Raw genomic sequence first — 16,030 nt, 5'->3', positions numbered from 1 at the left:
CCAACGGCTACAATAGAATATGATACACTGAGTAGAAAGTAGAGAAAGACCGAAAACTGGAGTCAAAATTGAGTGTGGCTCTGGGATCTGAAATCTCACGGATCAAACCCAAGAACAAGCTCAATTTTCCCTCTTCCACAACTCGCCGCCGTCTCTTATGGTAATCAACCCATCACTTTTCTGTACACATTTTCATTTTCTTCAATTGTTTTGCTTTTCGATTTTAATTTTATATAATTTTCTTATTGGGATGAACGTGAAGGCTCCAAAACCGATCACGAGTCCAGTCCCGGAAGTATGGTACCCAACTCTGGCGGTCGTAATGCTCGCCGTCGGCCTCGTCCTTACCGCTTTCTTTTTCATGTAAGCCACATCCTTCTTTACCAATGTATTGAGTTTTAGCTTTCCTTCCTCATTATTATTATTTTGTTCAAATTATGATTACGGTGCTGACTTAGGGTTTTGAATTCAATTTCGCTTATGTTCCCAGATTTTTTTTTGTGTGTGTGTGGTAGATCCGATCATCTAATGTAGGAGAGAATTAATATTTTTTGGGGGGTCTGAATGTCCATTTAGTGATTTGAAGAGCGTTGCAGGAGAAATATCTGGATATTGGTTTAACATAACCAAATTATGAGTCTTTTTATCGTTAAAAGAAAGAAAAAGTGGGATTTTTTTAGCAAATTTTCGGAGAATGAAATTAGAACGTAATTGGAACATAATATTGAGAATGGTAAATTTTCTCTTTATTAAGTATCAACATGCAGCCATTTGAAAGAGAACTGCTTAATTGTTTGTTGAATGTTTGAAATGGAGATCTTTCAAACTCTGGTTCTGATAGTAATCAGTTATATAACATGCTTTGAATAGAGTTAACTCGGGGGCATTGGGTACTCACACTTCTCCTATTCCCACAATATCTGAGGTTTGAGTCGACCTAGGTAGTCGGTACATACATATATTGTAAAATACCAGAACTAGGCCAGGATCTAGTTTTATAATCTTTAACTAATCTTAATAATAATCTTTGCTAGCAAGAATCTTGAGAATATTACCATTCATTGTGAATAATCAAACCCATATCTCATGGGAACAAACATGGGCTTCACTTGCGTCTTGATTTACACAACACAGGTATTTACCTCATGAGTTTTACAATTATGTCTTGTGCATCGTATTTCTTGTCATGGTGGTAGTTTCTTGTTGAGCTTTGTACCTACTTAAAATTAGAGGGAGTTTCTATAAGAAACTCTTAAATTGCTCTTGGCAGAACTTGATATACTTACAGCTGTAAAATTTAGTTTTGATAGGTAGAAAAAAGTCTTGGGGCCACAATGTGAGCAACAAAACATACTTGTGCATGAAAAACCTCTCCTATTTTGTAAGGAATCCCACACAAAAATTGATAGTGTTTGGAACCTTTTAACCACTTTCAGCTGCACTCTGAACATTTTTCAAGTGTTTTGTGAAACAATCTTTGTGGCACGGCTAAACTAGAAGTATTTCTTGATTGCAGCTATGAAGCAACATCTTCTAGGAAAACCCGCAGTCTTGCCAAGGAGCTGACAACAGGAGCAGTAGCATCTGTATTCTTGGTAGGCCTAACAATTTCTTTTTGCAATTCTATTAAGATTCTGAATTACTGATATTGTTGAATTTAATATTTCTCTCCCTTGTTTCTTTTACCTGGTATGCAGGGTTTCGGGTCCTTGTTCTTACTACTCTCTTCTGGTGTTTATGTCTAAATTTTAAGTGGCAAAAATCGCAAAATTTTTTTGAGTCATGTAAGGATTTCTTGAAGAATAATATAAATGACTTATAACTTATGTTCTGTTTTCTGAAATGAGATTGAGAACCTTTACCTTCTTTCACAGGAAATGGGTTTTCATTCGTATGACAGTGAATACTTTATTATGCATTGCTATAGGAAATTTCTGGTTTATTTTTTAAATTCTAGTAACCTATTACCGAAACAGTTTACTTTCGCGAGTTTAAGAGTTTTTTTTTTCAAAGTTTATAGCAGTGTTTTCCAGAGTTAAGTTAGTAAAAACACCAAGGAATATGTGATCTTCTTTAGTTAAAGGACCCTAGGAAAATATTATTTGGTGAATCCTTTGGTTGTTTATTATCATTAACCTTTAATCTCCAGAATGCTGTGCTCCTCGCTGAATGTGTTATGTTGTAATCTTAAATTTGTCAAGCGGAATTGTATTGCTTTTGTCAATGACCTGGCTGTTCAAGCGAGGGTCCTGAGGTTGGCTGAATATTGCTGTAACGGGGAGGGATTGCCCCCTGTCAATCCTACTTTGTTTTAATCCTAATGAACTGAGGTTCTCTTTCAAAAAAAAAAAAAAATGAAAAACTTTACATATAAAACACCTATTCGGTAATATATATATTTATGTAAATTTATATATATATATATATATATATATATATATATTACAGAAATGTGTGTAATGTTTGAATGTAACATCATCTCCAAATTAATCAAATAAAGATTGCATAATATCCTCAGTTAGAGATTAAAAACAAAATCAACTTATTCATACAAATGATGTTGAGTTAAATTTTGAATGTAATTTTTTTTTTAAATGTAGAAAAGATGTTACAAAAGGTAACAATACAAGAGTTATTTCAAAACAGAAAAGTTACAAGATCCAAGAGGGGTAGTTCAGTGCATATAGGTTCGAGTCCCTCTATATATTGTAAGATTAGATGGCAAGCATAATTTCCACAAAAAAAAAAAAAAGTTACAAATTCTTCAATTTTTCATTGATAATTAGATACTATATTTCCAGCAATAAAATAGGAGGTGATTGCTAATGTTTTATTTTATAAATAAGACAGCATTCCACTACTAACTTAGATTATTTTTTTTCCTCAATTTTTTTAATTTTTATGGTTTTTAAGGTGTTAAAAAAAATGGAAAAAAACAGTTAATATTCTGTTACTAATACTATAAGAGCACTTGCAAAAACACTATTTCATCTTTACATTTCTTCAGCATCATTTAAATAATAAATTTTAAAAATACAAAAATAATAACTTTATGTAAAATGAATGAGAAAAACAAATAAATAAATATAAAAAGAATAATTAATTTTTTTTAGTAAAGTAAATAATTAAATATGTTTAGCTGACTTTCTTTTTTCTTAGCTAAAACGTAGCTACAATTTTCCTTGGATGAAGAGAACACTCTTCTCAATTGCTCTATTCTTTATTTAAAATACATCACTAAAATTTTACTTTTTTTTTTTTATTATTATTTTATCTTAAACTTTTATATTACACAATACACCAACTTCTTTAAAAACTTCACTAAAATGTTACTTAATATATTCTATTCATTTCAAATATATAATATTAATATTTACACATATTCTAATATAAAAAGAAAAATTAACCCCGAACAATTAATAAATATATCCATTCTATATTAAGTGTGCCTATATAACTGAATTCTTGGTTTATGAGAAATTTGTGGGTGACTTTTTATTTATATTTAATAAAATAATAAAATATTATTTATATATAATAAAATAAAAATAAAACAAATGTCATTAATATTTGAACTGATATTTGTTGTGTTTAACAGATTTGTTGTGAATTTTCTGTTTAACAGTTTAAAATTAACACTGTTAATTAATGTATTTGATACTAATTGTAAGAATTTATTGGGGTCACAATTGTATATATAAAATGTGTGTTGGGTCATCAAATAAATAAGTCAAATTTATGTGGTCTATTTTGGAATAAAGTTTATGACTTAAGGGCATGATTGTTATAATTTTAATATGTGGATACCATAAGGACAATTTCTATATTGATGAGGGGCCAAATAGAAATAGTCAAAAATATTGCCAACAGGTTTGTCTGTTGGTAATATAACGGGTAATGGTCCCCATTTGCATCGTATCTTTTCACTCTTGTATCCCCATCACCAAGAGCAAAAACTTTTAGAGAAAGGTTTTGATGCAAATTGGAAGATCATACCAATAAAGATTATTTAAAGGTCGATTCTATGGATTCCGGTACGCTTCCGCTATTTCTTAATCTTATTGTTTGATTCTCTTGAATTAATTAGGGCTATATTCAGAGTTTACAGTATTCTAACATGCGGTATCAGAGCCTTAAAAGATTTGTTCAGTACTGTAAAGTATATGTATGTATAAAGTTTTTTTTTTTAAAAAAAAAAAGGTATAATCTTTAACTTTTATATACATATATGGAAAAGAGTTTAATCAAGTTTCTGATTAGAAGTTTCTGTAAATATACTACAGAAAAGACAAGTTTATTAAGTCTTTTATTTTATATACAATTGAGAAGTCAAATCTTCTGTATATATTATATGTATATTAATTATTCTGTTATTTTTTTTATGCTATTATGTATACTATTTTGTTATTATTATTATTAAAATATATAATAGATTTAATAATAATAATAATTTAGTAACAATTAATTCAAATTTTGGTTTAAAAAATTTATTAAGGATATATAATATTTTAGTTAAATTAATTGAAACAAAATATCACTAAAGTGCTCTCTTTTGTGTAGATTAATTTAATAAAAATATTATGATAATTGTGTGTATGTAATTCATAAATTTATTAATTAACCCAAAGGTGAGTTAATATTTGGATGAATTTCATGCATGTTTGTGGTGATAAATGTGTGACAATTATAAGGTATTTTGTATGAACAATATGTTAGTCCAAAGATTACATATTGTTTGACATAATTTATTGTCAATGTTTGATCACTACAACAAGAGTACCGCTTACAATTAATATTACTGTCCAAAGACTTAATATTAATGTTGTGTTTGGTATCTTGAGATGGGATTAACCATTATTTGAATTTATTGTTTTATTTGGATTCTTATATGAGCATGGTATTTATGTAATTGTATTGTTCTTTTCAGCTGTTGCTAGTGTATCTGCTAATCTTAATTCGGTACCGGTCCTTAATGGTAATAACTTTAAGGACTGGAAGGAGAACATTTTTATTGTTCTTCGCTGCATGGATCTTGACCTTGCATTAAGGATGGATCGTCCTGCTCCTCTTACGGATACTAGTACCTCCGAGCAAATGAGGATTTATGAGAAGTGGGACCGTTCAAACCGCATGAGTCTTATGATCATTAAGCGCGGCATACCTGAGGCTTTTAGGGGTGCGGTGTCCGAGGAGGTCACCGATGCCACAACTTTCCTTGCTGAAATTGAGAAGCGCTTTGCAAAAAGCGATAAGGCGGAAACAAGTACTCTTTTAAAGAAACTTATTTCCATGAAGTTTAAGGGCAAGGAAAATATAAGGGAGTACATTATGGAAATGTCTCACCTTGCTTCAAAGTTGAAGGCACTAAAGCTTGAGCTTTCAGATGACTTGCTTGTGCATTTAGTGCTTATCTCTCTTCCTCCACAATTCAGTCAATTTAAGGTCAGTTACAACTGCCAAAGGGAGAAGTGGACTCTTAATGAGCTCATTTCATTTTGTGTTCAAGAGGAAGAAAGATTGAAGCAAGAAAAGACTGAAAGTGCTCATTTGGCAAGCACCTCTAAAGATAAGGGCAAGAAAAGAAAGAATGAGGCTGCTAAGGATAAAGGTCCTGCACATAAGAAACAAACTCAAACCAACAGTGATGATGGTTGTTTCTTTTGCAACATGAAAGGACACATGAAGAAGGAATGTGCTAAGTATATTGCATGGCGAGCAAAGAAAGGTACATTTCTTACTTTGGTCTGTTCTGAGGTAAATTTAGCTTCACTACCAAGAAACACTTGGTGGTTAGATTCTGGTGCTACTACTAACATCAGTGTTTCTATGCAGGGTTGCCTGAGTTACCAAAAGCCAAATGATGCTGAAAGAAGCATTTATGTGGGAGATGGCAAGTCGATAAATGTGGAAGCAATAGGGCATTTTAGGTTGTTGTTAAGTACTGGTTACTATTTGGACTTAATAGATACTTTTGTTGTACCGTCTTTTAGACGGAATTTGGTTTCTGTTTCTTGTTTGGACAAATTGGGTTATTGTTGTTCATTTGGAAACAATTGCTTTAGTTTATCTATTAATTCAAATACTGTTGGAACTGGTTCACTTATGGTTTATGACAACTTATATTTGCTTGACACTGTTGCTTCTTATAATGAAACCTTGAATGTGGAATCACGTGGTACTAAGCGTAAAATGGATTATGAAAAATCAAGTTCCTTATGGCACAAACGGTTAGGTCACATCTCTAGAAATAGAGTTGAGCGACTTGTATCTGATGGAATTTTAGATTCAATTAATTTTTCAGACTTTGATGTTTGTATTGAATGCATCAAAGGCAAACAGACCAAAACAAAGAAATTGGGTGCGAAAAGAGCTACCGATGTCTTAGAGTTGATACATACAGATATTTATGGGCCATTTCCTACACCTTCTTGGAATGGTCAACGATATTTTGTATCATTCATAGATGATTACTCAAGATATGCGTACCTATTTCTACTTCATGAAAAGTCTCAAGTGTTGGACGTGTTCAAATCTTTTAAGGCTGAAGTTGAGAATCAACTTAGCGAAAGAATAAAGCAAGTTAGGTCTGACCGTGGTGGTGAGTACTATGGCAGATATGACGGATCAGGTGAACAACGTCCAGGACCTTTTGCCAGATATCTAGAGGAGTGTGGAATTGTCCCACAGTACACTATGCCAGGATCTCCTAGCATGAATGGTGTTGCTGAAAGACGAAACCGTACTCTTAAAGATATGGTAAGGAGTATGATCAGTCAGAATCACTCTAGGGAGAGGCACTTAAGACAGCAGCCTACATTTTGAATAGGGTACCAACTAAAGTAGCTGCAAAAACACCTTATGAGCTTTGGACAGGGCGAAAGCCTAGTCTTAAGCACTTTCATGTTTGGGGATGTCCAGCTGAGGCTAGGCCTTATAGGCCAAATGAAAAGAAGCTGGAACCCAAAACTGTGAGTAGCTACTTTATTGGATATTCTGAACGATCTAGGGGTTTCAAGTTTTATGATCCCAAAGTAAAGAATATATTTGAAACGGGAACTGCAAAGTTTTTTGAGGATATTGAGTTTGGGGGGAGAAATACGGTTAAAGACTTTGTTTTTGAGGAGGATCTAGAATCAACGACTCCTCTTGAGGATGAGTTGATTCCTATTCCAATAGTTGCTTTTGACAATATCCAGGATTCCATTCCTAATATTGATCAAGTTTTAGATCAAGAGCAACCAAACATAGTCAATCAAACCCCAGAGGTACAAACTCAACAACCTCAAGAACAAGTGCCTTTGCGACGATCCACTAGAGAAAGAAGAAATGCTATTAATCCAGATGAATACATAGTGTATCTTCAAGAACATGAGGATGGCATTGGAATGATGGAAGATGATCCAATCAACTTTCATCAGGCCATGAAAAGTTCTAACTCTCAAAAGTGGAATGATGCCATGAATGAAGAGAATAAGTCTATGCAAGACAATAAAGTTTGGGAAGTTGTCCCATTACCAGAAGGTGTAAAACCAATTGGTTGTAAATGGATATTTAAAACCAAGAGGGATGAAAATGGTAATGTGGTGAGGTTTAAGGCACGTCTTGTAGCAAAAGGCTATACTCAGAAAGAAGGCATTGATTATAAAGAGACTTTCTCTCCGGTTTCATCGAAAGACTCTTTTAGGATAATAATGGCACTTGTTGCTCAGTTTGATCTTGAGTTACATCAGATGGATGTTAAAACAGCGTTTCTCAATGGCGACATTGATGAGACAATTTATATGGAGCAACCAGAAAACTTTGTGGTTGGTGACCCAAAGAAAATGGTTTGCAAATTAAAAAAATCCATCTATGGACTCAAGCAAGCTTCCCGTCAATAGTACCACAAATTTCATCAAGTTGTTCTCTTATTTGGTTTTGAGATGAATGCTGTTGATGATTGTGTGTATCATAAGTTTAGTGGGAGTAAGTGTATATTTCTGGTTCTATATGTCGATGACATATTGCTTGCCACTAATGATATAGGCTTATTGCACGAAACCAAGAGATTTCTATCTAGGCATTTTGAGATGAAAGATCTTGGTGACGCCTCTTTTGTTTTAGGAATTCAAATACATCGAGACCGTTCTCGGGGTATTCTTGGATTATCACAAAAGAGCTATATCGATAAAGTACTCAAACGGTTTGGCATGCAAGATTGTAGACCAAGTGATACCCCTGTCGTTAAAGGAGACAAATTTTGTCTTAAACAATGCCCTAAAGGAAGCCTTGAAATTCAAGAAATGCAAAAGATTCTCTACGCTTCGGCTATTGGGAGTCTTATGTATGCTCAAGTTTGTACGCGTCCGGATATAGCGTACATTGTTGGAGTGTTAGGCAGATACTTAAGCAATCCAGGAATTGATCACTGGAAAGCAGCCAAAAAGGTTATGGGATATTTGAAGAGAACAAGAGAGTACATGCTCACATATAGGAGGTCAGATCACTTTGAGATCATTGGATACTCTGACTCTGACTTTTCGGGACGCCAAGATAGTAGGAGATCTACTTCGGGCTACATATATCTGTTAGGTGGTGGAGCTATATCATGGAGGAGTGCAAAACAAACACTCACAGCTTCATCCACCATGGCAGCAGAATTTGTTGCATGTTATGAGGCATCCAACCATGGTATATGGCTGAGGAACTTTGTCACTGGGCTGCGCATTGTGGATGGAATTGAAAGACCACTTAAGTTGTATTGTGACAATAAATCAGCTGTATTGTATTCCAACAACAACAGGAGCTCGACTAAGTCAAAACACATTGACATCAAGTTCCTTGTTGTAAAAGAAAGGGTACAAAGTGGGCAGATTTGTATAGAACACTTAGGTACAAACTCCATGATTGCAGACCCCCTTACTAAGGGTTTGCCACCCAAGGTCTTTCACGAGCACACTGCTCGTATGGGTGTTTTAGATTATGAGGATATCTAGATTCAGTGGGAGTTTGTCTTTAGTGTGTTTTATTTGTTTCATGAAACATGTGTATTTTGGTTATTTTCTGATCGAAAATTATGTTATTCAGTTTATTTCACTTTGTACATTTAAGCTAAAGTTTTGATCTCCATAAAGTAAAGTAGGACCAATTGAAAATTGACATGAATAGATCACCATGCATGTAATTTTCATACCACATTATCATAATTGATCTATGTCATTTGGCTATGTTGATGTATGTGACCATTGATGGGTTTAGTTGTGATTGATACAACGAAAATTGCTTTGATCCTATGTTGATATAGTTAATGGACGAGATTGCACATGCCTATGGTTATGATGACAAAGTTATGAGCTCAATAAGGTTAACACATTTATATGTATACATATGTGACCCAGTGGGAGATTGTAAGAATTTATTGGGGTCACAATTGTATATATAAAATGTGTGTTGGGTCATCAAATAAATAAGTCAAATTTATGTGGTCTATTTTGGAATAAAGTTTATGACTTAAGGGCATGATTGTTATGATTTTAATATGTGGATACCATAAGGACAATTTCTATATTGATGAGGGGCCAAATAGAAATAGTCAAAAATATTGCCAACAGGTTTGTCTGTTGGTAATATAACGGGTAATGGTCCCCATTTGCATCGTATCTTTTCACTCTTGTATCCCCATCACCAAGAGCAAAAACTTTCAGAGAAAGGTTTTGATGCAAATTGGAAGATCATACCAATAAAGATTATTTAAAGGTCGATTCTATGGATTCCGGTACGCTTCCGCTATTTCTTAATCTTATTGTTTGATTCTCTTGAATTAATTAGGGCTATATTCAGAGTTTACAGTATTCTAACACTAACCGCCAAGACCCACAACAACAAGGCCTAACTTATAATTGTATATAATTGCACAAATGCACAAATTATGTAATCGAATCATCGTTAATTATTTTTTTCTATCATTCTTCTCTAAATTTGTTATCATTTGCTAGGTATTGTTCCTTCAAGACCCACATCACAATTCTCACTCTTTTCTCCTTCAATTACGTTTTAGGATTTCTTTTTCAATTGGATCAATCAAGTGAATTTACTCTGTTATTGTTCAGTTCTTGACGATTGAGGGTCTAATCTCAATAAATATATATTTAATTTGTTTTTTTAATTGACTTTTGATGATCATTGAGATATTGAGAATTTGTTTTTTTTAATTCTCAATAAATATATTACGATTTTTTTATTGTTAATCACACTCATTTGAATCAGGTAATTATTTATATCTTTCTGTGTACTATCTGTTTTTATATTTGGTAATTGTTTGGAATTGAATGAGTTTGGTAAGTGTTTGCAGATTTTGAATCTTCTCCAAATTATTACTTACAAAATTAAACTTTGCACTTACTTTTAATCATTGAATTATTACACTTTCTTTAACCTTGTGGTTTTGGAATATTCTGTTGCAGTTAAGCTAGATTTGATTTTTTTGCACACAGAAAAATATCCTGATGAACCTCCACTTTTAAATTTTACAAAGTACATTCTGACTGCTCAAGTTATGTTTATTCTAATATTATAAATTTTGTAATCTAGAGGAGTAAGTCCAAACGATCTGACCTATGGTATGTTCCCACAAGGTCTAAGATTGAGTGGTACCTACACAGATATTATAGTTCATCTCTCCTCAAATGTTATAGCGTTTGGCAAATAGCCCTAATTGAAAAAATAATAATTAATTTTGTAAGAATACTTTTAACTTTGTTATTTATCATATAGATAGTATATGATCAATTGAGTTGCTTAAGGGGGAGAACCCATGCTTCCTAAAAAAAATACAAAAGTTTCACGTCAAGGATAACTACTATATAAGTATGTATATATTAAGATTAACGTAATTTTTATTATTAATAACAATGTACATATCATAAATTTATAGATACAATTATGTTTTACTTATAAAATATACTGACACACAATTTACAATACCACTATTTAATATACCTAAAAATAATTTCAAATAACAATTAATAATATGTTTTTTTAATTATTTATTGTAATGTTTTTAAATAAAGTAGAAAACACCTAGCATAAAACTAAGTTTGCGTAGTATTCTATAAATGTTGAGCCTGAATAGTTAATTTTAAAAAAATTAAAATAAAGGAATTTAGAGCATTTGTTGTTGCGTGTTTTTAGTTTAGTTCTTTAAATACTTTTTAAAAATGTTATTTTAAAACATATGATGTAAGTGCTCTTAATTGTCACAGTAAAATTATATATCACCTATTAGAGTCCATATTTGACTCTTAAGCTAAATTTTCTTCATTTTTTGAGAGGTAGAAGGTGTTTACCTCTTTCATTGAGAGTGTAACTCTGTTTTTTCATATTTTTTTAGTATTTAATTCAAATAATTTCCCAAAAGAATAAAAAAAGTCATTTTTGCACACAGTATAAAAAACTTATGTATTTTATTTGAACAATATTACTAAGGTAGTACATTGTAAGTAATATTTAGTTAATACTTAATAGGGATTCTCTCCTTCCGTCCTCGACCCTCTCTGTTTGATCGGTTTTGCGATCGAATCGACCGTCGAAGGCCTATATATATATTTTTATATACACATATATATTAATTTTTATTTTTAGGAAAAAATCTCAGTTCTCAGGCCTTTGGAATTTTAATCTCAAAGTTTCTCACTTTTCAATCTCCAATTCTGAATGTGTGTTTTAATGTAGATTTTGAAAAACCGTGTTTTTGCAAATGTCAGTTGTATATAAGAAAATATAAAAACTGTAAGCTTTTGCAGCAGCAGAAAGTAATTCTGCTACAGCAAAACAGAATAGGCAGAATATAAAATATTTGCAGAAAAATAAATAACTTGACACAAGAGATTTATACGTGGTATCAGTGTTCTCACGAACACTCCTAGTCCACGGGGCCACGCCCAGAGAATGAAATCAATTAATAAAGTATCAAAATTACAAAGACAATTGACTTAAACAAGTTTAGACTCCCTCTAAAGTATTGCCGCAATCCTTTGTAATCCACTTTATGAATCTAACTTCTTGAAACACCTTCAAGCCCGAACTCCCTTTGTCTTTGAAGTGTGAGTGCTTACTTCCTCCCGAAGTAAGGCTTCAACAAGTCTTCTCCCGAAGACCAAGTGCTTACTTCTTCCCGAAGTAAGGCTTTATCAAGTCTTCTCCCGAAGACCAATCTCTTGTTCAGTCAAGTAGTTCTTCACAACCTCTAGGATAGAGTGAGAGCAGAAATAAACAACTAGAACCTAGATGAACAACTAGGCTCTCACAAAACAAAGAAACACTTTCTTCTCTCAAAAGATAAATGCAAAAAATGAATAATGGAAGAGGTAATTCGAATGGTTGCTCTCTAGGCTCTATTTATAAAACATAGAAACCAAAGAGGCAACCACAAGTTCGAATCTACAGCTGTACAAAAACTTTCCTAAGAAAACACGATCTGCTACATCAGATTCGGATGCTGACGCAGCAGATCTGACCAGAAACGGGAAACTTGCTAAAATCGGGTCCGATCTTCTATCAATGCTTGATTCCTGCCAAAAACAGATTAGATATTCTGATTGTATCAAGATACAATCGAAATCAATAAGGAAAAGGCAATAATCAAAGTTTCCCTAAAAAAGACAACTTTCCAAAAGAGAATTCCTTCTCTTTTAAGAAGTATTCAACAAAGGAAAGTTCAGCTGAAAGTGCAACTTTCCAAACAAGGAAAAGAGCAACTACAATCCGAATTTATAAGGCAAGAAATCAAATATGAATGCACAACAATCTTACCATAAAAGGAAAAATTATTTTGTCAACTAACTTGCCAAAAAAGGACTTTACAGATTTATTCATGCGATTACATGCGATTTGTTCTCTATTTCAATTTTCAAAGTATTTTACAATCTGTGATTTGTTCATGCGATTACATGTATATATTTATATATGTACATATGTTTTTGGGGATCCTTTTCTTTTGAACGATATTGTGAAATGGAAATTTTTTTCTTATACAAGTTTAGTTTCGATTCGAATCTTGAGATAGTTGATTTCATTTTTGACTAAGTATTAACTATGAATGTCACTCAGATCGGTGGATTACTTCATTAATATGCTAATTCTCACACCTAATCTTTGACCGAATGATCGATAATATCGATGTCGATGGATTCAAAATTTTCAGTGGTCGATTTATGTCATTTGTTCTGTTCATTAATCAATGGATGTTGTTGGTCTGTTATTTTCTAGAGAAACAAATTATGGCAAGAACCATTTGTCTTTATGAGTTTTAAACCGTTCTCTTCTCTCTTTCTACGCCTCATTCTCCTTCATCGACGATTCTCTCTCTGTGTTCTTGGGGATTTTTCCTTTTTCTTTGAATATATTGTCATTGGCCATGAAGTTATTTTCACCACAATTGTTTGTGATTTCAAGTGAATCACATAGCAAATTTTGTGGAGTAGGTTTTGATGAAACCAAAACAAAAGAAAAGAAGCATTTGTTTCTATGCTTTCAGTTACCACTATCCGGGTATTGTGGTAGTGTGTTGGTTTTAAATCTGAGTGTAGTTGATGTGGTGATGGTGGTTGACGGAGGCTTCGGTGATGTGGTGTTGCGGTTATCGTATGGTAACATTGACCTTTTGCAGTTATTTTATTTTTAATTATTATTTATTTATTTATTTTAAATTTCATATTTTTGTTGCATATTTTTTGCAGTTGTTTTTAACTATCCTCTATAGCTTTTTAAGGAAGTTATAAATATCAATTATTCTTATTTTATTTATTTTTTATTTTTTTAGCACTTATTTCATAATAGTTTATGATTTTATTTTTTTATGAATTAATTATTGTAAATTGGTGTAATTTTGCGTCAATTATTTTATTTATCAATTATTTATAATTATTATTTTTTTTTTTCAATTGGGGATTCATATTTAATATTTTCACATATAGTTTTAATTTGGTGGTTGGATAGAGGATAAAATTTATTTACTTGCCTAAGATTTTAATGTAAGGTTATATAGGATCCCACTATATATAATTGGTGTTTATATTTGCATTTTTTAGAATAATTTTATATGTTGGTAGATTTTTATGAGATAAGTATTGGTAGTTATTAAAGTAAATATATTATTTTAGGTAGCATTTCTTATTTCTTATTGATTTATTATTATAACATATTGTTATCTATTTTTTAGTTATTAGATTATTTTAGTTTTCGTTTTCTTATTACACTTTTACAATTTTTCATTTATGTCGTTAAGTTTTATCCAATTTTCTTTTAATAAGTTATTCCATTTGTCTTAACATTGCTAATATTTTTTATATATTGTTGTGTTAATTTGTACGGTGATATTATTATGTTATGTTAATGTTCATTAGTTTATTATGTAAAATTTTATTATTTGGAGTTAACAAAAATTTAACGAGTTTGAACAAGATCTCTCTTCAAGTATTCCAGTTGGAGATAAGTTTCTATCTTTTTCTTATTTTATCTTTTACATTATTATTATTATTATTATTATTATTATTATTATTATTATTATTATTATTATTTTCATTGGTATAATATGTTCTAATTATTCTTATCTTTTTCTTTGGTTTTGTAGGGAAGTTCACAGATTAGCAGAAGCTAAATTATGTAGCTTTAATGGTTGCACTGAATTGGTCTCTTGCATTGGGCTACCTAATAAATCTTTTGAGTCTAGTTGATTATTTTTAATTACTGTATTTTCTAGGAGATCCTTCTTCTTTGTTTTAAAGTAGGATCTTTCCTAGATTTTTTTGCTAGTTTGCTATCTAGTTTTCTTGAGGCATCTCTGATTCATGTTTTTTGTACACATAAATTAGCAGTTCGTGCACTCAGGGTGGATGATAAACTAGTTTGGATAGATGATTTTTTATCTTTTCTTTATGTATAAACTTTTGAGTATTTTCAATAAAAGTTCATTGTAAAAAAAAATATTACTAGTGATATCGGTTGGTGATAGAATCACTTTTCCATAGGAATTGACATTCCATTAAAAACTTGATGGAATTACAATTCTTTTCCGCACATTATTTTGTTTTTTCCCTTATTATATATATTTTTTATCTTTTATTTATCTAATATAAATGTGTAATGACCTTTTTTTTTTCTAAAATAAAATAATAATACAATTTATTTGTTTATAATAATAATAATAATAATGTCTTATAAGATTTTTCTTTTTTTGAAAATGAATAAAAAAATTATTATAACGTCTAATTAATTAATCATATATAAATATATTTGTTTTATTTTTTTGAAAAATATATATAAATATGTTTATTTAAATGTGTTATATATATTTACGATTATCAAAAAAAAATTTAACTTATTCCTTAGTCTATTCCACTATTGATTTATTATGCCAACCAAAAACCATAAGTACTTTTCCATTACCATTCTTATTCTATCCATTCCATTCAACCAAATGCTTTTTCTTTAACCAAAAGATTAACTTTTATAATTAAATCAAATCAGCTACCAAAATAGCTTCCAAACCAGCAAAGACATAACCCCCGCGGGAAATACAGCCAAGAATAGAACCAGAAGAACGAGCTAAAAAGTTAGCTGTCTGGTTTCGGACCGTTTAACAAAATTAATTGAAATAGGAAACAAAAGAGAGGATTGCATAAGAGCAACACAATCCGTGATTAAAAGCCCCACCGAAGACAACAACCGCTTCTTTTGTTGCATGAACCGCTTCTTCTGTTACATGGCTTGCACCAGCAGTAGCGAGTCTGGCTCCATAACCACACCAGCAGGCTCACCCCCTCTACCCACCTCCCCTTCACCCAACTGAGCGCCTCCTTCAACGCCATAGCTTCAGCCAAAAACGGGTCGGGTTGACCATAAATTTTAACTGCCAAAGCATCAATGAACAAACCATTATGATCCCGAGCAATGCACCCCAAACCGAGACTATTGTCATCCTCAAAGACAACAACATCACAATTAACCTTTATTTCACCAAAACAAGGTTTAGCCCATTACTCACACCCAGTTG

General features: G+C 31.8%; 2 protein-coding genes across 2 annotated transcripts; both read left to right on the top strand.

Moving 5' to 3' along the window:
* On the top strand, positions 1-1,951 carry LOC115705024 (uncharacterized). Its single transcript, XM_030632258.2, has 4 exons — positions 1-160; positions 263-363; positions 1,517-1,595; positions 1,698-1,951. The coding sequence occupies exons 1-4, from the start codon at positions 158-160 to the stop codon at positions 1,743-1,745; spliced, it is 231 nt and encodes a 76-aa protein (XP_030488118.1). The 5' UTR covers positions 1-157; the 3' UTR covers positions 1,746-1,951.
* Positions 1,952-4,117: 2,166 nt separating this feature from the next.
* Positions 4,118-14,635, top strand: LOC133039825 (uncharacterized). The gene is made up of 9 exons (XM_061118799.1): positions 4,118-4,154; positions 4,928-5,263; positions 5,405-5,442; positions 5,572-5,754; positions 5,833-5,927; positions 6,063-6,450; positions 6,541-6,772; positions 6,919-7,265; positions 14,609-14,635. The coding sequence occupies exons 1-9, from the start codon at positions 4,118-4,120 to the stop codon at positions 14,633-14,635; spliced, it is 1,683 nt and encodes a 560-aa protein (XP_060974782.1).
* Positions 14,636-16,030: the final 1,395 nt, after the last annotated feature.

This window comes from Cannabis sativa, chromosome 1 (genome assembly GCF_029168945.1).
Source record: "Cannabis sativa cultivar Pink pepper isolate KNU-18-1 chromosome 1, ASM2916894v1, whole genome shotgun sequence".
NCBI classification, from domain to species: Eukaryota; Viridiplantae; Streptophyta; class Magnoliopsida; order Rosales; family Cannabaceae; genus Cannabis; species Cannabis sativa.
The sequence above is the reverse complement of the archived record's forward strand: the minus strand, read 5'-3'. Positions and strand labels throughout refer to the sequence as shown.